General features: G+C 41.0%; 2 protein-coding genes across 5 annotated transcripts in view; one reads left to right on the top strand and one right to left on the bottom strand.

The window, feature by feature from the left end:
- Nucleotides 1-25,434, top strand: part of LOC111869937 (soluble guanylate cyclase 89Db) — an 84,676-nt gene that overhangs the window by 56,969 nt on the left and 2,273 nt on the right. Inside the window, exons 14-19 of the mRNA XM_023861831.2 lie at nucleotides 11,317-11,357; nucleotides 14,641-14,813; nucleotides 18,791-18,932; nucleotides 20,003-20,165; nucleotides 21,990-22,198; nucleotides 22,782-22,987. Coding sequence (XP_023717599.2) covers nucleotides 11,317-11,357; nucleotides 14,641-14,813; nucleotides 18,791-18,932; nucleotides 20,003-20,165; nucleotides 21,990-22,198; nucleotides 22,782-22,987 — 934 coding nt within the window. The remainder of the gene's footprint in view (nucleotides 1-11,316; nucleotides 11,358-14,640; nucleotides 14,814-18,790; nucleotides 18,933-20,002; nucleotides 20,166-21,989; nucleotides 22,199-22,781; nucleotides 22,988-25,434) is intronic.
- Nucleotides 1-25,434, bottom strand: part of LOC111869938 (trypsin-1) — an 87,074-nt gene that overhangs the window by 3,650 nt on the left and 57,990 nt on the right. For 2 of the 4 annotated variants that reach the window (XM_023861834.2, XM_023861832.2), the window contains exons 1-5: nucleotides 8,671-8,786; nucleotides 6,881-7,025; nucleotides 5,785-5,947; nucleotides 4,324-4,532; nucleotides 750-952 (exon numbers count right to left, since the gene is read on the bottom strand). In XM_023861834.2, the coding sequence (XP_023717602.1) occupies nucleotides 750-952; nucleotides 4,324-4,532; nucleotides 5,785-5,947; nucleotides 6,881-7,025; nucleotides 8,671-8,742 (792 nt within the window). In that variant the 5' untranslated portion in view covers nucleotides 8,743-8,786. Of the gene's footprint in view, nucleotides 1-749; nucleotides 953-4,323; nucleotides 4,533-5,784; nucleotides 5,948-6,791; nucleotides 7,026-8,670; nucleotides 8,787-25,434 lie in introns of those variants that run through there. The other 2 variants (XM_023861833.2, XM_023861835.2) reach the window with 2 other exon arrangements.

The raw sequence follows: 25,434 nt of genomic DNA on the forward strand, positions 1-25,434 counted from the left end.
TTAATCCAACTAGACAAGGGAACTGAAAAATAGATATATGGAGACAGGAAGTATATTTTCGGTATAGACAGTAACAGATTAACTAATTCAATAAAACCAAAATAAATCCGTGAGTCATTCTTGCAGGCAGATGAAGTAATATGGATTCATATTGTTGTTATTTGTACTTGCAACAGATTTCCTGAATAATTGTGTCAGTACCGCACAATCTTCAATAGACTTGAAACTCTCGGTTCCCTTGCCTGGTGTCTTTCTCTGACACAACAGTGAACTATACGAGCTTGTCTCTTTTGGGTTCAGGTCAATTGGCAGTAATTACTGAGTCCAATCCAGTTAGCGAAGATTTGACTGTATGAAATCACTTTTGTTATACGTACCTACTGAACCTGTATCCTCTCATAACAAACACACACACACGGCTATTCATTCAGTGCGTCTGAACATTACATGAGGTATATATGTGCATGTTATTTTCGTTTAAAAATGTTCATATCAATAAAGAATTTTAAATTATTCCTTTTTACTTTTTTTAAATCTGCTACAAGAGATCTGATTGGATTGATCTGGTTAAGGATAGAGACTATTGGAGGGCTATTGTGAACAAGGTAATGAACTTTCGCGTTCCATAAAATGCTTGGTAGCTCTTGAGTAGCTGCAAAATTGGCGGATTCTCAAGAATGGCTCAGCTCCATGAGTGAGTGAGTGCTACAAGAGATTTGGATGGTGAATTTCCAAAAATATAGGCTCACCTGGCAGGAGTCCTTCTTGCCCTGAGGGTAACCAGCGCACATCATATTGTCTGTGATCTTCCTGCTGCCATATGGAGTCATCCTACATTCCTTGTTGGACAAGATGGGGACTGTCACTTCGTTCAGAACATCGGATGGGGCACCATTCTGTACCGTTACGCCCCAACCTGTCACCACACCTTGCATCCCAGTGAAGCTTCTTCCTGTACATGACATGCACTGTCTCCATTTTCAATATTGCTCTCACTGGCTGTACAAACTGGAGTTACCAGGCGAGATGTCGATAAACTGCCCTAATCATAGCTACTATGACGATTTGTTTACTGGGTTGGGCAACTATTAGTTGCCTGTGGGGTGCGGCGTCTCAGCATTCTACATGCGAAATACATCACTCAAATTATTCTCAGTTGGAAATAAAAGCGTTCGCCTTTTGGTCATAATTTGCCTTAAAGAAGGCACATATTCCTATGAATTACCTAACGTAAGAAGAACTCTGTCTCTTGGAATATCACCCCTTGTTAATTATCCCGGCGCCGGTCAGGGTAGCCGAGCGGTCTAAGGCATATACTGTCTTCGCTGGTTTGGAAACCGGGATCGTGGCTTCGAATCCCACTCAGGGCATGGATGTTTAGGTAGAGGCCTTGCGACGAGCTGATCACCCGCCCAAGGAGTCCTACCGAATGTCTAAGATCTAGTAAAACCAAAGTGAACGGAAAAGTTCATGGAGGTAGGCCTAGACCCACTGGGGCTGTAGTGCCAAAGAAAAAATTATCCCGGCGAAAGTCAGCTGAAGTTTAGGAGAAAGATTTTGCATCTATCTTCAAGGTTAAGGAGTAAGCCAAGCAATGAATCATGATAAAGCATAAAGAAGAAAAAAGACGCTGTTACTTTCACTCCCGCCACCTCATTACAGCTCAGCGCGTCTTAAAGGGAGACTCATCACAGCCTAAACACCGAGTGACTGATAGGCGACATGTTTCGTGACCACTGACAGAGGAGCATCAGAGACAATCACTATACCGGAAATCACTGGAGGACAGTTCGACAGAGAATTTAACCAGGCCGTACGTCCTGCAGATGGCGATATGGGAGACCCTCCCCGTCTTTACGGAAGTGTCATTAGGGTTGACACTGGGACGGAGTGCAATGATGACTTTGATGTTCGCCGTCAATGTCACCTACGGTTTCGTCATGGGCTGTGTGTATTATATGCCTTCGATTGATCTGTGGATTTGAGGCACCGTCTGCTACAACTCGGCAAAGAAGTGTCATTGTGTCGCCCGGGGAGCGGCCATGTTCGTCCCCACGTATGAAGAAAACAATGAGATGGGAACAACTGAAAGCGGTGCATAGACTCACAGGACCTGGGTCCAGGACCTCCCATGTAGGACGAGAACGCCGGTTTAACCCTGAAACGCCTGTTAGAATGTCTGAAGACAGCTGGCAGCGTGGGCACAGTCTCTAGAGCAGTGGTTCTCAAACGTTGAGAGACCGCGACCCGGTAAATTCTTTTTTCTATAAGACGAGGGAAAGGTACCGGGCCGCGGTCCGGCGTTTGAGAAACACTGCCTAAAGGACTATTCTGGGCAGGCCGAAACGTCATAAGGAGAGAGATATTGCAGAACAGTAGCGCGATGCTGGTTTTGTAAGGAATGAAGGCCGGAAGACGTCCAAAGCGAAGGACAATTATCGGAACCAGCGCGGCTTCCTGACACCATTCACTAGGGTGGTCATCAACTTAAGATGGAGGGCCCGTCGGAACGGAAGAATTGGCGGTAAGTCTGTAGGCTTAAGGAGCGAGCAATGTGAAATGGCACTCAAACGTAGAAATTATGCAGCCGCCGAGAAGGAGCTGTCCAGCACGGACTTATTACGGAGTCCCTGTCACAGAGGCCGTTAACAAACAATGAGTACATTAAAATATAGCCAACTGGAAAGTATAGGAATTTGCTGTGCTTATTTGAAGACTGCGAAGGGTAACAAGAAGTGTGAAATTACCATTATTTGTGTTTTCCATGCGTGCTGCATAACCTACCCATCTCATTTTCCTTGATTTGAGCACCCTGATACAAATTATAATCCTCTCTTTATGGAGTGTTACCCAATATCCCAGTAATTCCTGTCACTCAGGTCCAAATATTTTCCCGATCTACGTTAGTCCCTCAATGCGAGGGACCATGCAGAGTCTCAAGGGTTCTAACAATTGTGTATAGCACTAAAGATTATTATTTTTTTACTTTGTCCATCTTCCAATATTCTAAAGAACACAGCATTTCGGAAACTGCATCTCTTTCCGTCCTCAGGTGAGGGATGTGGAGACCCCTACGCTTTTCGATCCGTTAGAGAGAACTAACCTCAATCACTTGACCTCCGGTGACTGAGGTTAGCTCTTTCTAACGGAACCAACATAGTAGGTGTCTCTCATACTTCTACATGCGGGTAGAAACAGATCCCGTTTCCGAAACGTTGTGATCTTTAGAATACCGGATGATGCGAAAAGTCCAAAGACACAGTAATCCCGAGTTAAGGGCCATGTTTTTAACCCATACAAAACAATACGTGAAGTTACATTTAGGATGTTTTGTTCTTTACAGTACTAGGTACAACACTATAATTTCCTTCGTCCGTTAAAATTACTCGATATAGATCAGGACATAAGCAATTTTTTCTTCCTTTTCGCTCCCACCTTAGAGGATAAAGAGTGTCGCGTGGTCAGAGTAACGAATCCTGACGGCCGTTATTTTCGGTTTTCTAGACCGGAGCCGCTATTACCTTGAAATAGCTCCTCAATTATCCTCACGAGGCTGAGTGGACCCCGTTACAAATCCATTAGTTCTCAGAAAATCTGGTAGCGCAGGGAATCGAACCCGTACCTCTGGACCTGTAGCCAGGAACTCTGACCACTAGACCACAGAGGCACACTAACTTCGCCGACAAGCGGCGGTCGCTCTGTTGGTATAGTTAGCTTGCGGACTAAAACCACGGAGTTTGTTAATTTTTTCTTCGCTCCCACTTTGAGGCATAGGGCTGATTTCTCTTTTTTGTTGAGCTTTTTTTTACAGACGGTAGGACCCATTGGAGGGGTGATCCGCTGGTCATAAGGCCTCTAGCTAATCACAGGGCAACACAAACACAGAATAAACACATACACATATTAAACTTCCATGCCTTGTGTGGTATTCGAAACCACTATCCCGGTTTCCGACCGAACGAAAACGGTACATTCCTTAGACAGCTTGGCTACCGTGACCGGCAACATAATTTTTTTTAATGCTAGTGGAGTGGGACTAAGTCCCTTATACTGCGGCCACTTCTGGCCTATTGTACCAGCCCCAGATGATAGGTGAGGGTGATTGTGGAGCAATTGGTGGAATGAATATTGGCAGGGAAAACCGAAGTACTCTGCCCCAGCGCCACTTTGTCCACCACAAATCCCACTTGATCAGACCCGGGATCGAACCCGGGCCGCCGCGGTGGGAAGCCAGAGACTAACCGCTTGAGCTATGGGGCGGCCTGACTAGCAATATAAGCAATAGCGTTATAAAATTCTTATAAAATAACAGTGATGACGTACCTAGTTCGGGGAGACAGACTGGCCGTAGGAGGCCCTCAATCGCTATCTCGCGATCGAACCTAAGCAGGGCAATGTCGTTGTTGAAAGTGGCGCCATCATAGCGACTATGTGTCACAATGCGTTGCACCCTCCTCTCTATGATATCCGCCTCGTTATTAGCACCACGGGTATGGTCCAGGAGTCGCACTGTAATTTTCTCTCGGTTAAACCTGCGCAACACAGAGTTAAACACGTACACATGATCACAGCTGTCTCAGTTTCGGGATACTCAGCTTGAAATACATTTGAAATTTCTACTGTTCACTGCTCTGCATCATCTTGAGAACTGTGCCTTCGGTTTGCTTCCAGATTTTTGTGCAAAGAAATGATTCATCACCTCGTAAACCTATGTTTCTACTCTCTGCTGTTGTTCCCATTTTGGAGCATAGGGCTGATCTCTCAGTTTCATGATCATTTTACTGACGGTAGGACTCCTTGAACGGGTGATTAGCCCGCCGCAAGGTCTCTACCTAAACACAGGACAACACAAACACAGAATAAACGCATACACATACCAAACATCCATGCCTTGTGTGGGATTCGAACACACGATCACAGCTTCCGAGCGATTGAAAAAAAGTACATTCCTTAGACCACTCGGCTACCGTGACTGGCCGTAAGCCTCTGTACACTGTGATACAAAACTGTTTCGTATGAACCTGCTACTTCCATCTTCATGGAGAAACGGCCACCAATCCCTCTAAAACGTTTGTTGCCATCTGCGAGACCTCAAAGCGCCGTAAGCCAGAGGGCTACAGTGGTAGCGTCTAATGTTTTGTGATACTCCATTCTTCGTCAGGGAACTATTGTAACAGTTATTGAGGAAGAAAAAGTATACTAATTAATAAAACAAGAGACAACAAACTCCGTGGTCTGTATTCCGCAAGCGAACTATACCGCCCGAGCGATCGCCGCTTGTTAGCGAAGTTACTGACAACATTTTGCTGTTAGAGGATGTCGTTTGGTCAGCGCAACGGATCCCCACGACCGTTAATGAAGGTTTTCTAGACCGGATCCGCTATTTCCTTGAAACAGCTCCTCAATTATCCTCACGAGGCTGAGTGGACCCCGTTCCAGACCCACTACTTCTCAGAAAATCTAGCAGCACTGGGAATTGAACCCGGACCTCTGGATCTGTAGCCAGTGACTCTGATCACTAGACCACGGAGGCGGTCTGCTCAAAAGGTGTGAAAATTATAAACGTTTCCTTAAGGTTGCAAAATATATATATAAATTGGCAAACAAAATCCTGAGCATTAAATCACTTTCAGACAAGAAGGGAATTAACTGGCTAAAATAAAGTTGTTTAACCCGTGACGCATGATACTGTCAGGGAAAGATTTCCCTCCTGTACTGAATTTTGCTGGCGATGGGGCGGCTTGGACATAGCCTAGGATATTGGCTAGAAACATTCCAGCGTACCCTTTGACACAATGCGAAGCAGTCAGAAGATACTTAGAGTTGATGAGCGATCCGCCACAGTAGAAGCGGTTGTTGTACAGCAACTGGGCCATCCACGGATACTGGTTCACTTGCGTCTCGTGACCTCCAACAATACGTACTTTCTTATTCACCAAGCCACATTCTGTAGAACAATGACTAATTTACAATTTCGAACAACAAATTATGGCACAGAATTTCTTGTGACTGATATGTTCCTATATTCAGGGTAATAGTTGTCAATAGGCTGGTTGTTCTTCTTTCTTCTACTTAGCGTTCAAAATTGAAAAAACAATTTTTCATTTCACCTAACCCTTCCAGCCGCACTATGGCCCTGGGGTCGACTCAGCCTCTAACAGAAATGAGTAGCAGGAATATTCCTGGGGGGTAAAGAGCGGCGGGCCCGTAAGGCTGACAACCTTACCGCCATCTGTGAGCCGATAGTCTAGAAAATGTGGTAGCCTTAAATTCTCACAACCCTATGGGCCTGCACGGCCTGTTACAGCGACAGCTATGCCTTTTAACTTCACCCTTTACACATTAATCTATGACTCGAGCCACTATGGCAGCCTATATTAGTGATTCACATTGTTGTGGAGGTTAAAAAAAGGTAAGAAAAGTATAAGCATTGTAAGTAAAAAACTGTGCTAATTCGGTGAGGAAAGAGAGACGCAAAAGTAACTTGTCACAAAATGGAACAGACTCCTATTTATTTTGATCCGAGTCGTGAATAATGCAAATACTATATTCTAAAATTTAAAAAGTTCTGTAATGAATTAAAAAATACTTCATTTGACGTGAGCAGTGCCTCTTGAGCACATTTCTTGTGCTCACACTGACTTACTTTTATCAAGTAAGTTGGATTATAATTAGAGACTTACTAAAACGGGTGCATGCTACAAAGTAACATTCTCTTCGTCATGAAAGAGACGTGAGTTCTTCAGCTTTTCCTTTTCACACGATCTTAATATTCCATAAAGTTTGCTTACGAATTTCAACTACGTGCATAACTGTGTGCCGTCCAGTATGAAATGGCGGAACTCCGCCATGGAACACGGAAGGCGGCGCGGGTACTCACTACACGGCTCGCATTTGGAAGGATCTACCGGCGGCTCCTCTGGCTCCTCTGGCTTGCTGCCTTCCGGACTTATGATGCTCAGCAACCACTCCAGATACGACAGACGCTCTGCATTCTCCTGGTCTGTAGACACTTCACCTGTTGGCTAAAGTAAACCAAATCACAATTTGATGTCACGTATACCAGATAAGGCGAGTGTATCCTCTTTGCGAACGTCCACATTCAAATGACGGCTAAACCGGCAGAACTTTTTACATACTGAATATTACGTTGAATAATATTATGGTGAATATTATGATTATACTCTCTCCCTCTTTGCAGCCCTTTGGACCTTGCAGCTTTTTCAGCTTCTTAATCCTATACACAGTCTGTCGCAAGGCCGCTACTTAAGTACAGAATGGCACAAACATAGAATAAAAACACACAGGCATCTATGCCTCGAGTGGGATTCAAATCCACGACCCCAGTGTTGGAGCGGACAAGGACAGTTCATGCCTCAGACCGCACGTCCACTTGATCATTGATGACGATACTAGTCATTCAAAACCTTAATATGTGAAATGTCCAAACATATACATCTTAAGGATAAAGCGAACTAGAAAATTAAATTGGAATTTAAATTTATGTTTGGTTTGAGAAATTTTTCAACATTTTTTCTTTTGTTTTACTTTTTCATTGCGAAACATAACTATGATAGTGACAACCACTGCCGCACAGATCGAATAACAGTAGAAGACAAAGTACTACATATTGAATGATGACTTTGCCATCCGAGCAAATGTTGGACATACTCTGAGGCACACTACGATTCATTTTTCTCGCACTACGTACTTTCAGCAAATGAAAATGAAAGCCATTTTATACAGAATCCCAAAATTCAACACCACTAGCAGCAAAGATCTACAGCTGACACATTCCTCAGCCACTGCTGGTACAAAATACAACTTTCATAACATACCATTATATATGAAATTATCAATGATTATGTTTTAGTATGTGACATAACGGCATTGCAGCTGTTCTAGGGATGTAGTACTAGTTAGAATTGCATCATTTACTAAGCGCAGAGATAGCTTACTGCGTTCATTAACAAGCTGAAGACCAGTTTTCCATTTCGGTTCCGCGTCTCGTTGCAGGAGAAGCTTTGCATTTTATGTTACCAATAGGTTAGGCTAAACAACGAAAGCTATACCAAAACTAAGAATATTTGACTGATTATTTGGTTTAGACAGTTACGTATCAGCTATTTAAGCTCTTTATACGGTTCGAAGGAAGATAGCTAATGGACGAAAGAAGAAAGTAAAATATAGAAATCCCATGGAAATTTATTTATGTTTAGATGAAACCTCCGAGCGCATTTCTCCGCATAAGAGTTACTTCACAGGGCATCTTGCTTTCCATAAATTATGTAACACCAATTTAAGAGTGCGATAGAACTGGCGAATCATGTGGTAAAATTCAACACAGCTCGAAAAATGTATAGTGTCCAAATCAACATATGCAAAGGAATTAAATTCGCCTTATATATAAGGTACAATTTATTACGATAGAATACCGTTTTATCCTCAAATTTTTCTGTAAATTTACGATTCCATTAAACGTGATCCTTATAATTTAATTAAATAATTAATTTCTTCGTGTTTCTTCCTGTAGAACACAGCAGGTAATGATATCATTTTAAAACATTTCATATTCACTGGTTTTGCTCTGCTTAAGCGTAACTTACACACGAATTATCGTATATAACATACGTTTTGTCAGTTCTTTTGTATCAGAACACATAAACGTACCTGCAGCTCGACGTAGTCAGCTAATGTAGCAATTAGCAATAGAAGGAGAGTAGTTTTCCAGATGCAAATCATTTTTGAAGACCACTGCGGCACGAGTCGTTTTGTTGTTGTTGTTGTTGTTGTTGTTGCCACGTTCACTTTCATCCGAAAGCCATTGTATGCATATTTATATAGAATAGAGGAACTGTGATATATAATGGCCGTTATCCTTGTGTTAGGGTCACCACAGTATGTGGGTCAAGGGAAAGGAATCACCATGTGGGTGGCATATCATAGATCACGATAATGTCAAAAGACGCCCATACTCTGTCATACAAATTCACAGAATACACGCAATAATACTGAATGTAAAACCCCGTAGGTGAGGTTGAGTTTAAAGCATAAATTAATGTTTAAACCCATATCCGAAATGTTACTGGATGATACAATTTTTGTGAATCTGGGAGTTCATATTTACTTGTTAAACACGGTGCAAGGGATTAATATGCTACTGGGTTCTTTACAGCTTCTGAATTTCACGACACTTTCACTTTCAGACGGTGTACTCTATTTTCCTCATATTTTTTCCGATGCTGTATAATATAATATATTTCAACAAAGGTATCACAGCACTCCACATCACGACATTATTACAAAATTTTGTATATGTATGGACAAACTTTGCACATAACATACTTCGTACATGTGAGTATGTATACATGTAAGAAAATACTGTCCCTGTGCTTATTTAAGCATCTAGCTATGAAGCCGTGTGAGTCAGCGGAGAAAGTTACAAGTATTATTAATCTCGGCAATGGTCAAATTCATGCTCCGGCCCGAGTCACTTGGCACCATCCTGGGACACATGAGTCGGATCCACAACGCCACATTCTATTTCTTTAATGCTATTCTCCAACGTACACCTAGTTTTGCCAAACGGTCTCCACTTATGATTTCCTAATTAAAACTTGAAGGCTTTTCACATTACTCCCATATCCTATATGCTCCAGCCGTCTCATCACAATTGATTTGACTCTCTAATGATACTTCATGAAGAGATATAAATTAAGTACCTCGTTAGTATATACAACATTAATTCCACGAAGTACAATTAGTTGTATGCCTATTATAGCACACACTGAAAAATAATAAAGTTGCAGTGTACATAGACACTACTAAAATATGAAGTCCCTCCTTATGGAATTTCCTTCAGTTTTCTGTCACTCACGTCCGAACATCCTCCAACAGGTGGACAACACCACAAGGGTAGGAGCTGGCCAGTAAGGCACCAAGTAGGAACTACTTCATAATTAGACAGAGACCTATAATACTAAGTGAAAGATATTCGTAGAAAGTGTAGGATGAGAAACCAAGGAGTATGAGAACGTAACACACAGCTGCTCTTACATTAGTATATTTGTGTCCGATTTGGCCTAGCTATGAGATATATTCTAAAATAAGCGGCCTCATTAGTGCTGCCGCCTCTCGGAAAAAAGTCTTGGTTTATTCTACTTTAACTTCAGACCTCGTATCCAAGAATCATTACACAAAATACTGAAAACAAATAACTAAAATGGTGACGTTCGTCGCCGGACGGTAGCGAAGTGCAACCTCGTCACCAACGCTTCCGAGTCCAGAGATCAAGCTCAGGTCAACAAATTAACATTAAATTAAACATTTTCCAATGCAGGTTAATTAAGCAACTCAAGTTCTTTAATTAACTCCAAAGATTTGGTGTGAGGTAAAGGCAAGCTCGAAACAGCCAGAGCTGAAGGCACATACTGTAGTACTACGAAATACATAATCAGTTCTGAGGCTTCCTTATTAGAAAACGGAAACATGATATTGGCCCAATGTAACACACCAATTTTACCAAGATTAGGGTTCTCTAGAATAATGCACCGTGTAGTTTGGTAACCGCGTACCATGATATACGGCTTCATATCTCAGAAGACCGGAACCTTGATACTTTCTTGAGAACATCACATCACCAACGTTTCTGTTTAATTTCTCGCCTCCATCTTCAGGATTTCAGAGGAACTAAAAAAAACCAGCATGAAGCAGACATAGAATAAGTCTGTGCAATATTCCTGCATATTCTGTAACCCGTAGTCTAAATACGTTGCGTGCTGTAGGCCTTCTTTGTAAAGTTTGCATGTGAACATGATGTTCACGTGGAAGTTGTCCATTCATCTTAGGCCTGCACGTGGTGGCAAAGTCACGGTATTAAGAATCAAGGTCTGCGCTGCATATCTCTAGTCACGCATGGTACACGTGAAAGTAACAGAACGACTGACATGGATTTTTTTCAAGTACTGTAAGAACAGTAAAAGCTATCCTTGTAACAGGCCGTGAAGGCCCATAGGCTTGTGAGACGTTGAGGGTCCCACATTATCTAGACAATCGGCTCACAGATGGCGGTAAGACCCTAGTGAGCATTTAGCCAGATTTCATGATTACGCAAGAAGATTGTAAATGTGAAAAATCACCAGGGCCGTAACGAGTATGTAGTGACCCTAGAATTATCATAATCATATGCAGAGCTTCCACCAACTATATAAAATATTATCTGTTTTACTTCTGAATTAGTTAAAATTTTGACATATAACCAAAGTGAATGAAAAGTAAATCCATGGCTTTCTCTTATAATTTGTTGTCTCTTCTTAGTTTCAATGCCGCGTCCCAGGATGCTTCTGGTCTTGGTCTCTGTACGCTGAAACACTAATATTCTCTAACGTTCAGACACCAGCTTTATGTAAACAAGGTAATGTTACACGCTTCACTGTGATCTCGGAGTCTTAGTTGTAATTCTATGTACGCTACTGGGTGTACAGTTCCAGATGTTGAGCATCTCTTGTACCTCTGATATGCTCAGACTGAGAGATCATGTTGAATTTTCAGCTAGGTTTATAGTCCCCGAAGAGAATTAAAAGCACTTCCTTTTTACGTATTGCGGGCAAGTGCCTGCCGAAGATTGATTTCCTGTCACCACTCTGTCTTACTTGGTCACGTCTCTTTTCCATTCCCTGTCAACAGAATGAAAAATGAGAGTCCGCCTACTTCACCAGAAAAGCACAGTTTTAGCTCCACAAGAAATCCTTTCACAATGTTAAAATAACCAGCCATTATAATACTATTAGGAAAACAAAGACGTACTCTACATAAAAAAGGAAAATAATCATAATAATAATAGATCAAGTCTTGCCTCCTTTGATTATTTGTGGAAACTTTCAATTTATATGGTTGAACAGCATCGAATTATAGAAATATTTGTCAATAATCAACTCGAATGTTGAAGGAATTGAATCTGGCACAATTTGACTTACTACTGTGGCAATTGTGAAGGAAAGTTGCCAGAATCCAAATCAGTAACCGGTCTGCGGAACAAGGTTTGAACCCAAGAACTGCCGAAATTGGTCAGATCATGTGAAGAAGAAGCAGAGGTCGAAGAGACACCTCTCAGTCAGAATAACATTACATACACTTTGGTGTAAGATGCTACACATATTGAGGTCAGTCACTCATTTTGTTCACAGAGATACTGGGTTTTCGGACTTTGTCCATCGTCCAGATTCTAAATAACTAAGAAAAAGCACAACGTTTTTGTTGGGTGTAGGTAGGACGGAAACAGATCCAGTTTCCGAAACGTTGTGTTTTTTCTTAGTTATTTAGAATCTGGACGATGGACAAAGTCCGAAAACCCTGTATCTCTGTGTGTATCACCATCGTCAGAACCCTATAGTATCTACTCAATTTGTTATTTAGCAATTTTGTTTTAACTGAATATATAGTATTAGAAGATCCCCTCTGTAGTCTAGTGGTCAGAGTCCCTGGCTACAGAACCAGAGGCCCCGGGTTCGATTCCCAGCGCTACCAGATTTTCTGAGAAATTGTTGGTTTGGAACGGGGTCCAATCAGCCTTGTGATGATAAGTGAGGAGTTATTTCAAGGAAATAGCGGCTCCGGTCTAGGAAACCGAGATTAACGGCAGTGGGGAACCGTTGCGTTGGCCACGTGACACCCTCTATCAGCCACAGTTGGCACTAACTTCGCCGACAAGCGGCGGTCTTTCGGTCGGTATAATTCGCTTGCGGACTACAGGCCACGGAGTTCTTTTATAGTAATAGAAAGCGTCCACAGATACGAATATAAATAAGCATGATGCGTAGGCAAATATATATAATGACAATAACATGGTCTTTCGGGGAACTTTCTTCACTTCTTCCGTCGGATTTTCAACCCGGTACCTCAGATGCAAGTGGAAAGCGTTTTCACTATCTTAATCTGCTCCATTTGAGGCCAGGGAAAGTGCCTAAAATCCTGAAATCATAACGACCCTAATTAATGTTCGTAAGGCAAATATATAAATGTCAGTTTCTCGCTTACTAATTCAAACCACGTGCTATGAAGATGGAATGCACCTGCTTCTAGTCTGTTTTTCGTATTTCTCATTGACATGTCACCATACTTCTTCCCGTGTTAGGACTGATGTAACTGGAGAACACACGAATGAGGGATTTCATGTATAAAGGGCACTAGTAATATTCTGAACACAAGCGAAATAATGGCTGGTATTTTAAGATGCATCTCGTGATAAGATACTGTTAAAGAAAGTATGCATCATAAAAGAGTGAAAAATAAAGTCCTTCGAAAAGTCCAAATATTATTAATAATGCGGCCCTTTATTGCTTTCTTACGTCGCACATGTATCGTTATGAAGAGAACACTGCAATTAAAAATGAATTTAAAAACAGTAAAAAAAAATTTCGAAGGAAAAGAAATTTCTGGGACATAGCACATGAGAAAGTCGAGAGGGTGAAACTACATACTCGGTCAGTATATGGGTTTTATTAACACTGCGAATTTAGTGTTTCAATGAAATATTATTACGGCCAATTTTATGTTTCCTACTCAAGGTAAAATTTAAAATTATATTTGTGCTTCATTTAACATCATGTCATGTAAATGTATGTGGGAGCAGGAGTACAATTCCACTCATTCTTAATCTCTGCAATATATGTAGGCAAGTGGTTATCTTCAGGCACCATCCGCTTTAACTCCAGTGGAAACTCCGTGAGTTAGACCCAGAAGCTCTCTGAGAGTAATGAAAAGAGAAAGGTTTCTGACCATACCGCATATTAATGATCATACCCCGATAGGCCAGCCCGTAATCTAGTCACTATACCACATGAGCTATACCGACTCATTCACGCGCTTGTACGTCGAATGAATTAAAATGTTTCCTTTCAGCCTGGACTTTATGTAGAGGAAGAATTATAAATTTCCGTCCAATTACATTTAATTTAACCTAGTGCATAATTAAAATATTACGCATTTATACAGCAGGACTGCAGAATAATTTAGAGAGGAAAAATATTTATTTTAGACGTTCAAATATGATTCCATATCTTTAAGAAAATTTGATAATCTTAACAGAATTATCTCAATTACAGAGTACAAAATTCAGCAGTCATCCAGACTCAACCAGAATTGAATATAAATCGATTCATATTCTGCTATCAAGGCGACGGCAGATGTGTTAGATATATCGTTTTTCCTTGCATAAAACAATTCATTTATACTGTTTTATGCCTGCATGACAATGACCTAATCTTGACACACTTGTAAATGCTATGTAGAACACGTGGACTTGCATCTTGATATTAATTATGTAGACTATGAATATAGTTCCCACACCATGAATAATATTCGTCACAGAGAAGAACATTGGGACATGGAGTGAGGTCGAGGTCAGTGGATATAACAACTACAATCTCACTTTTGTATTGAATATTAAACAAAAGCACTAGTAGTAGTGGGGAAGGCTGAAAATATAGTTCCACATGCGGCGTAATAGTTCTATTGATTAAAAACAGTCAAGGTAAAATATTAGGTCCCCTCTTCCCCTCATATACCAGAACAGATACGCCACTGCTACAGAATCTCCAAATTGTATATATAGTTCACACACATAAGTCACACACGTAACAGTGAGTCTGGTGGTACGAGAATTGCAACGTCGTTCACAAATTTCTCAGTGTGCCGTGTTAAAATTAAACCTATTTTTTTTTCAAAACAAAATGTTGTGTCATCAAGTTGCTGCGTGTGTGTTGGTTATCATTTTGTCCGTTTTAACCTATGGCACATATGCATTACCTCAGACGGTAAGTTAAACACAACGTCATCTTCGTCATGTTTGCATTTAAATATTTGTGTAGTGGCCACATTATCACAGAGCACAATTGGAGCAGGATTTTCCTCAGATTGTTTTGCCTCTCTTTAAAAGATAAAAGAATTATTCTGTATTTATTAAAATATCAACACTTTACTTGATTCCAAACTTACAGTCTAAGAAAATATCTAATACTTAGTATTGACAGGAATATTTATGCAATATATTCACAAAATAGAGCGATTATAAATTTTAGGAATAATATAATACAATTTTGTATTTGCATGAAATGCAGAAAACGGTTGGGAGTGTCTGCCTATCCAGAGACCCCATATTTCTTCTCCGATATTAATAATTGTATTTCGACTAATTTTATTCTTATGGCCTACACCATACTTCATTGCGTGAAATCAGCCTTGGTTCACATTGATCCGGTAAAACTTCTACAACAAGTTCAAGCCGAACACAACACTTTTTTTTTAAATAAAAAAGCTCAGCGAACCTTGTGTTTTAAAATGCGTCTTAAATGCCAACTTAAATCTGAAACCGTTTATCGATATATTGCAGGAGGATATTTAACGAAATACAAGGACAAAAATACACTCTCCTTTATGATCAGACCTGTGAGTATATGGCACATACGAGCATTATCAACTTTATAAATTTTTATGGAACAATTCTTTCATAAGAACACATCACCAAACGAAAATAATGATTTTTATATCTGTCAGTTTTCTGACAGGTAGATAGAGTTTGTTAAACTTCTTCGGCTTTTTTGTTGAATGTGTTTGTATCCACTACTTTTAATGCTTTTCGATCGAAACATTCACATATGAAACCCAGGTTTCATCGCCTCTTACTCATACGATCAGATTGAAAATTCATAGCCATTTTTTACGTATCGTTCTAAAAATCAAAACCGAAGCAATTCTCTGCGTTCTGTTCCCACCCGTGAGCATTTTCAGATTCCATCTTGCGCAAAACTGGTGATAGAATAGCCTAACTGTGATAATCCCTTAGAGAACAGTATGTGGAATATACGGAAATTCACACGAAAGTTCTGAAATTGTGAAGCGTCGTCTTTCATAAAATTTTTGCTCACTACATTGAACACTCACTACAGATAACCGGCCAACCACTTCGCTCTTCATCGTGAACATTTGTTCGCCCGCCCATCTTTGAACATTCTTCATCATTGCCTTACAGTCCCTTCACTCATTAAATTTTGACCATAAATCACACATAATTCACAACGAACTTCCGCAGAACGCATGTTTTTAGCGTGGAGAAAGCGGATAACAGTGCGAATTTCGCATTTGTCGGGATTATCAATCGCAACATACATCTGTAGAGAAAAATACAAATACTAGGTGACCAATTATGTGATGTTTACGAGACAACGGGTCATATGATGCTAACTCGCATGCGCGAGCTCTCCCTCGCTCCTACATTAGTTGCCTAAAATAAACGGAAGTTACTTTCCTAATAACCCTCGTATTTTCTTGGATGTAACGGCGTGTATTCCGGAAGAAGTAAAAAGATCCTGCATTTTATGTAACACCTAGTAACTTGCTGCTTTCTTCCGGTGAGTTGTTAGATTCCTACTAACTCCAAGCTGGAGTACAACCCTTTGACAGCTGCTCGCGAGTGTGTGTTCCGTAGGCCCTTTGCTCTCCGCTAGGCTCGATATCAGGAGGATGAGAAAGAAAGTTTCTGTTTCAATATTTTTAAACACTGACATTTTTAGCCTACTTTCCTTATTTTGAAAAAATAAAAGGAGGCTGATGAGATAGCCGTGTTGTATGTGAATCACACCGTATCAACTGCTGAATATCTGAACTAATCTTTATGAAACTTGGGCACCTGAGCCCATCTCAACGACGTAGATCATAAATCACTACCATCAGTCTGTCTCTGTATGTGTATCACTTCTATCGTTGCTAGGCAACAGCTCGATGAACAAGTTCGCGAGGCAAGAAATATTGGTAGCAATAGAAGGATTGTTGAACGCGTCATTTTCCATGAGGTCCGTATCTTATCAAAGGAGACTTTGAGGGTTTCGATATATCCCATTTTATTGCTGGTTACAACTCTATAAAGACGTTCCCGCGGCAACTAAGAATTAGTGGAGGCGTTGTTTTCTGTATGGTCCATGTATCAAAACACAGCTGGCGATTAGTTCTTAGCAGAATCTGTCGTTACTATTCATACACATGTTGTTATTTGTGTTATGTTATAAAGTAAGCTTACAGTTATCCTTGCTATAAATTCGTCACCGGATTTCACAAATTATTGTATTATATGAACATCAAACCTGCTAAGCGGGGTCAGTAATTGCTCTTGTATCTGCAAACGTAAATAATATTAAGTTGTTCACAGAATGTAATAATATTATATTATATTATATATATATTATTATATATATTATATAGATGATGTAATACAGAAAATCTTACTTGATCCCAAGGGAGCATCGTTAAAACCACGATAATTCACATGCGCTTCCTCAATAACAGCAAAAATTCGTAGCCAGCGAAAACGCGAAATTGGACACAAGTGCTTCAATAGACACAGGGCAACAAATTTTTAAAGTACTGAGACCATCTGTTTTGAAATTTTCTCAGATATTCAGAAACGAATGAAGTGTTGCAGTTATGCCTAACAAATAGGTCTCTCTCAGGTACGTGTGGTTGATGATTTTGATATGAAAATTAAAAAAAAAAATGCCTTCTGGCTCTGATGTTTATCTGTTAGTATCTAACAAACCCAGAACCCCTAAACGGATTTACTAGGTATCTGATATTAGAGGATTTAAATCAACTTTTGTCATACTCCAATTTCAGCTAAAATCAGAAAATATTAAAGGACAGTTTGCGTGGAATATTACGGGTACACACATGTCTGTACTCATCTTCAATCTAATTTGCTACATATAATCACGTGATATATAGTGATTATAGACTGGTTTTGGATAGATAATAGGATTCATTGAACTCTTTAACACACAATCCGTGACTACGATTTAAAATTCACTGTTACAGACACACACACACAAACACTAGTGTCCACAGTCACGTTTTACTAACCGTTGCTTGGTAGAGGCTTCCAACAGCGGGCGATCTCCTTCCTCTATGTTCCCGAATATTCGCCGGCTTCAGCTACTAGCTTCTAACAGTAACAGCTCACAACGGCTGAACGGCAGCAGTCCTCTAACTAACTCACTAACTCACCAATCAACTAACTTCACTCACTAAACTGACTGACTCCATTGACTGACTTGGTCGGTCGGTTAAATTGCTGGCCTTCGCCAGCATAGTCATTCCTGGCTTCAGTCCTGCTTATAACATCTCGACACGAATCGCACAGTAAACACATTCATCAATTTCAGTGTAATTTTTGCCGTGGAAGCATGCTTGTTTGCGCAGCAGTTGCTCAACAACGGTTCTTGTATAGTCGCTTATTTCGTGGTAGTTGCCTAGCAGTCGGTTTACATGCCAAAATATATGTCGAAGGGAATGTTGTAGAGGAAAACGAAATATACATTTTATGCCAATAACTTTTCACACAAATCTTACGTTTTCTAGGTAATTAAAGAAAGGAGAACTAACACAACATACTCAGTACTCTTTGAGTACATCTGTAAAACGTTTTGGCTTTTTTACAGTTTTTCTGTTTCGTTAATATACAGTAGATAAAAGATCCTTCTTTCAAGAATGTAACTACAGTAATTTTTAATCCTTTGTCAAATTAGACACACTGACCAATTTCAGATCAGAATTAATTTCAATAAATTGCAACTTCTTTAAACCCATGGTACGATTGCTCAGACAAAGAACGGATCCATAAAATGGTAGTCAAAGTCACGTGGCATTCTCTTCCGTGCAAGTATTCATCATTTCCTTGTTTCTCAATTTAGATGATCGAACTAGGATAAGCGTAATTTAAACTAATGGGCATAATTCTACTTAGGATGGCTCTGCTGAAGTTCCACCGCTACCCAATCGACCCAATTCCACAGTGCAACTACACTACAATGACACCAACAAAGACGTCACTACAGATATTGCAGAAGTCAGCACCGAGAACAGTGGAGACAATTCTTGCGGCTGCGGTAAGTATTCATTTTTTCGAATGTATTGACGCAATTCCTTGAGCGGATTGAAGGGTGGACGGTGGCACAGAAAGACTGTGTATCTTGCGTTCCACAAGAATAAACGTATAACAACTAATGAAGAAATTTGTCTTTCTGCTAGCTGTTCAAATTTTTTACCTTCCAAACAACTTGATAGGAACCAGGATAGCGTAGACGGTATAGCAACTAGCTACTTGTTGCACGAACGAGGGGTCGGAGTTCGAGACCCGGCATGCTCAAAAATCTTCTCCACGTCGTTCAGACCTGCTCTGTATCCATCAAATCTTCATAGCCACAGCCGTGGGAACCTCAAACCCAATATGTTTTAATATTATTCTCCAATCGGTGACATCATCTTCAACGCAATCTCATCCCTCTAATTCCTCCCACTTCAGTTTCTTATGCATTTCTCGCCTGTTCCATCAGTCTCACCCTCCTCGCTTTGATCGCCCTAGTTATGTTTTGTGAAGATCGCAAATCATAAATGTCTTCATTTTCTTGTGACTGTTACTACTACCTCTCTTCCACATGCAAACATTTTCCTCGGTATCCTGTTCTCGCTACCCCCACCTTCCTTCCCCTGGGATGACATATAGGACACATGGTAGTAATTAGAATGGCATACAACAATTTAGTCGGAAAAGTTAAAGGGAGATTATTTTGGAGACCTACGCATAGATGGTAGGTTAATATCAAAATTTATCTTGAAGAAAAATGGTATTAGGATGTGGACAGTACCAAAATTGTTCGAATAAATTTAAAAAGTCTTACATTTTTATAGCAAGATGCAAGAAGTCGACAAAAGTATCTACAGAAAATATAATCTGAAAATTTAACTTTTAGTCACTGAATCATAACGTTCTATCCAAATTCGATGACATGTAATTTTCTTGTGACTTCAGATTTTCCTTGCGGTGTGTGGATTTGAACACCTTGGTATCCTCCTACATCCTCAGACTGCTGCCTTGTGTTCGTCAGATCTAAGAGCAATTTTCTCTATATTCGTATGAACAAGAGATGAATACAATTTTCAACTTATAACATTTCAGTTTGTGGAGTACCGAACCGGAAGCAGAGGATTGTTGGTGGCCAAGTGACGAAAGTGAACGAGTTTCCTTGGATTGTTGCACTAATTAAGCGCGGGAAGTTCTACTGCGCAGGAAGTCTCATCACCAGACGTCACGTGCTAACTGCAGCTCACTGTGCAGACGGGTGAGTGCCATGTTGCAGGCATTTTTCAAGTAAAGAAATTGCATACACGGAAGGTTTAGAGCAATGTGCTCATGAGGCGGGAAATATGTTACAACTTTCCTGTAGATCGTGCCCAACATCTGAGAAATTCTTACAATATTTGCGTGTGTTTATTGAAGAAAAGTTCTATCTTCTGGGATATAACGCTGTGCAGTCCACTGAAAGTAGACTGACGTTTCGGAGGACCATTTCACTTCCATTTTCGTGGTAGAAGAATAAGCCAAGCAAGAAACCATCATGAAGATTGGTTCTGTATTCTGCCTGCTTCAGGCCGGCTCCTAGAATTGCTTATTCTTAGAACCGTGAAGATAGATGCGAAATTACCCTGCGAAAAGTCGGATGTATTTCGGCACACTACTCGGAGTTATGCCGGTCACGGTAGCTCAGCGGTCTAAGGCATCTACTGTCTTCGCTCGCTCGGAAGCAGGGATCGTGAGTTCGAATCTCACACAGGACATGGATGTTTGGTGTTTGTGTGCCTATGTGCGTTTTTCTGTATTTGTATACAGGTAGAGGCTTTGCGACGAGCTGATCACCCGCCCAAGGAGTCCTACCGAATGTCTAAGACCTAGTAAATCGAAGTGAAACGGAGAGTTTCATGGAGGTAGGCCAGAGCCCAAATTTGGGTTGTAGCGCCAAATGGAAAAAAAGCATAAACTATTCTTCAACCGAACGAAAAAAGAGACAAGCAAATTCTTCTGTGAGTCCGAGTCCATTCGGTATGTTGGCCACTAACTGGTCTATTGTACCAGCCCCGGATGATAGATGAGTGCGGAGCAGTCGGCGGAATAAGAATTGGCAGGGGAAACTGAAGTACTAGGAGAAAACCTGCCCCATTGCCACTTTGTCCACCACAAACCCCACATGACCTAAACTTGGCACGAACCCGGGCCGACGAGGTGGGAAGCCGGAGAATAACCGCCCGAGCTATGGCACGGCCAAATCCTTCTGTAACTTCAGTTAAAGAGTCCAATTTTTTTTAGTTAAAAATGTTATATTTACCATTTGACGATTTGTGGTACACACATAAGAAGAGCTGTGAAAATGCGTGTTGTTACATTAACGATTTCCTTCTCTTATTCACTATTTACGTCTTCTAACTTTACATGTAACTGTTCGCTTAATTGGGGTACAGGAGAAGAAAGACAAGCCAGAATCCTCACAAGACTACTGACTGTCAATGTAAGCCAAATGTTCTTTCCTCCGGACCTCTAGACTCTCAGTGGTGCCATCTGCACACCTATGCTTACAGTTCAAGCTACTCCATGGTAACCTGTAATAACACGGGGCCTGTAGTAACGACAAGGAAGGAAGAAAACCGAAACAATGATAAATGATCAAGGCATATTTAAAATTAGTACAGGCCTTGTAGGTAAGGTAAAAAGTAAAGTTGTCCTTGTGCTTAACTAGTTAAGCACTACACCATGAAGGCGTATGGGGGAGAGGATGTACAGATCCACATTTTCTTGATCACGACACTGGTTGTAGGTGAGTGGGCAGCTTCAATCCCTGTCCGCTTTACACCAGGGAAAAGTGCTCCGGTATCTTTGGGTAGGAGACTGGGTGGCCCAAGACCCTGTCTGGACGACGTGAAAATAACAAAATACTTGAGCCTACCGGGACTGGAACTCCGACCCCTTGGTCGTCCAGTCCGCAGCCAGTCGCTATACCGGCTAGGCCTATAACAATTGGTTCAAAGGGAGATATACTTTTGTTCCTCTTGTGGCGGAGGCTTGGATAAACTGCGGCACTTTTATCTTTAACCTTAGACTAAATTTGTTTCAGCTTCAACGTGAGTGACATCCGCGCGGTTCTGGGGGAGCACAACATGATGAGTAAGACGGAGACAGTGGCTGTTGAGAGGAAACTGACAAAAGCTAAAGTTTATGCCAACTTCAGCATCTTAACCTTCAACAATGATATTGCAGTCCTGGAACTCGAGTCTCCTGTGGAGTTGGGTACCACTGTCCGTCCGGCGTGTCTCCCAGCTGATGGTAAGGCATTGCAACGCGAAGTGTGCGGGGACTAGAGCTCTTAGGCACTGAATATGCAGATGTGCACCTAGTTGGAAAAGTCCACCTCTCGGTATCTGAGAACGGGGAACTGAGGAAAACGTCTGCATCAAAGAGAGAGGTTGAAGGAGCAATGGGACGGAGAAAGTTGCACGATGAAAACCGCCATAATTTGTGCTCTTCGTAACAGTTTTGATGAAATACAGGAGGATTAATGTGCATAACGTAGCTACATTAATTGAAGTGGTGCCTTATCGTCGAAAAGCAGGAGAGGATGATGATAGAGTTTGAAGGATTGGTGAAGAAGCCGTTGTGGCCTCTTTCAAAGTTTTGCCCAGGAGTGACAGAGAAAATTACAAAATACTCAATCAGAATACCTAGAATCCCGACGAAACATGAACCGGCCTCTTTCTGAATACAAGTCTTAAGCGTTTCACTTGAGAAATATTGCTGGTTATCAACGAGTAAGGGATTGGCGGGGAATGTAGTATGCGTACTCATGGGGGAGATGAAAAATGCATACCAGAGTTTAGCTTGAAACCCCTAAGAGATCAACGTTTTGCAGGAAACAAGAACTACACGGGCCGAGTGGCCATCGTAGCGGGTTGGGGCCGCACTGAGGAGAGGAAGCCGCCTTCCAGCTCCCTTCGCAAAGTGGCTGTTCCCATCATCTCCAGGGAGGAATGCTTCAACTCTGGCTATGCCAAGAACAGGATCACAGAGAACATGATCTGCGCGGGGTATGCAGATGGCAAAAAGGATGCCTGTCAGGTGAGAGCTAAGTGTTATTAACCGGAAGGAAACACAGATTATTTAATCCATCATCAGGCCTACATACACCCTCGAGATACCTTGAAACTAAGGGTTATTCCGTAAGTCTTTCAATAAATAATGAATAATAAACATTAAAACTCACAGTCTGCAAAGCAAGTATGTCATCAGTACTGGGTCTACATAGAGATTTAGCACTCATATATAATCACATTCTTCATAAGTGAACTTTCAGGATTATAAAATTTTTTGTGCGTTACTTCATTGCTTTATGCCTAAAAATAGAAATCACCTTTCTGGTCGGTTACTTGGAAGTTCATATTAATTTTCAGAACTTACTAGAAGTATTATTACATTATTAAAGTATGAAGCCGGGATATCTCAGTCGGTGTAGCGACGTACTTTGGATTGGAAGACCGGGGTTCTTTATGGCAGGAGCAAGAAATTTTCCTCATCTCCACAGTGTCGAGACCGGCTCTGGAGCTCACTCAGTCTCCTATGCAATGGGTAACGTGACTCTTTTCCCGGGCGCAAACCTGCCGAGGTGTAAAGTTGAACACTCACCTTCATATAGTACCGAGATTAAGAAAGATGGAGGCCGTGCCATAGTTCAGGCGGTCAGTCGCTGGCTTCCCACTGCGGCGGCCCGGTTTCGAGCCCTAGGTTACCTAGGATTTGTGGTGGACAAATTGGCTCTGGGGCAGGTTTCCTCAGAGTACTTCACTTTCCCCTGCTAATTCTCATTCCACCAAGTACCCCACATTCATCATAATCTACTACCCGGGGCTGGTACTATAGGCCAATTAGTGGCCGAAGTACCAAGTGAACTCAGTCCCCCCCCCCAAACTAAGAAAATGATGGAACTGTAACTCTGCTCCCTCGTACGTCTTCATGACGTGGTGCTTAATTAATTGAGTACAGGAACAAATTCAACATTTTATCTTATTGAACTATATTTAGTGTCAGAGAGAAAACATAATGGAACGTGGTATGCTGTGTGGGAGATCACATTGTGCAAACATGTACCTAATTAAGAAACAGATCCCCTTGCTTTAGGAGAAACACAAAGTAATATAAATTATTTCGTCTTTTTTTTTCCCCCGTTCTATGACAAGGCCAGTTACAGAGCGTGGAGAACGAAGCTCCCGAGATATTTCAGTTTTTCTATCGAAAAATTTTGTTCACTTCTCTACAAATATGAAGAGAAATTCGGGTTTTTAAGCTGTCTGCTCCGAGCAGTAAGGCTACAGCAGGCCCGATGCAGAAAGACAACAGCAGATCTTAAATGACCTAGATTTTCTTTGGAACGTCAAGCTTTACGGCATTAAAAGCGAAGCAGTTCATCACTAAATTGTAATTATTTGCAGGAAATTAATAATCTTCTAATATAATAAGAAAGTTATTTATCAGGTGTAAATACTTAACTAAACCATTTTTGTACAGACTGCTTCTACGACTTTTAAATTAAAAGTTCGTCTCATTAATATTAATCTTGTCTCAAAAGTTTCGGTCTACCTAAAACGAATTACAATTTCATTACTCCAATCTTAATTCAATTTCTCTAAGTTCATTAATCAGATCATATTACAGTGGTGCATTATCACTTAATTATGTCTAATTCGTGCATCGCTGAACATGTGGGACAGCTTTTATGACCGAAAATACAGTACGAAATCTGTTATTCGACAGTGAGATCACAGAAGATTCATAATTCCGTTCATTCATTCATTTGTCTCTTGTAAGATGGAGGGATATAGCCCAACTATTGTCCCACAGAGCGCACAAGTACTTAGAAGACAGCTTTATATTGACGTAGCTATCAAACAATGTTATATTAATTAACAAAATATATTATGTACATCGTGCCATGTATTTCTTTTACAAATTATTTCTGCTATGTGCACTTCAAATTGGTCATAATGGCCAATATCGCACTCTGTTTTGCTTCACAAGAACTAAAGAATGACGTGTTTAATCTCTCGTTCTCCTCTTCCTCTTCTTCTTTCTTCCCTCCTCTCTCTTCCTTTATTCTTCTTTCTCATCTCCTTCTTCGTTCCTATTTTCTTACTCCTTCCTTGCTTTCCTTCTTTCACATTTATTTACATCACTTCGTTACAGTCACCATGGAGTACATTCTTCTAATTTACTCTCTGTCTAAATGATATATATATATATTATTTTCCTTGGCACTACAGCCCCAGTGGGCTTAGGCCTACCTCCATGAACTTCGCCGTTCACTTCGGTTTTTCTAGATCTTACACATTCGGTAGGACTCCTTGGGCGGGTGATCAGCTCGTAGCAAGGCCTCTACCTGTACACAAACACAGAAAAACGCACACACACAAACTAAACATGCATGCCTTGAGTGGGATTCGAACCCACGGTCCAGGTTTCCAAGCGAGAGCAGACAGTACATGCTTTAGACAGCTCGGCTACCGTGACCGGCT

Source organism: Cryptotermes secundus, unplaced genomic scaffold (assembly GCF_002891405.2).
Source record: "Cryptotermes secundus unplaced genomic scaffold, Csec_1.0 scaffold979, whole genome shotgun sequence".
NCBI lineage: Eukaryota > Metazoa > Arthropoda > Insecta > Blattodea > Kalotermitidae > Cryptotermes > Cryptotermes secundus.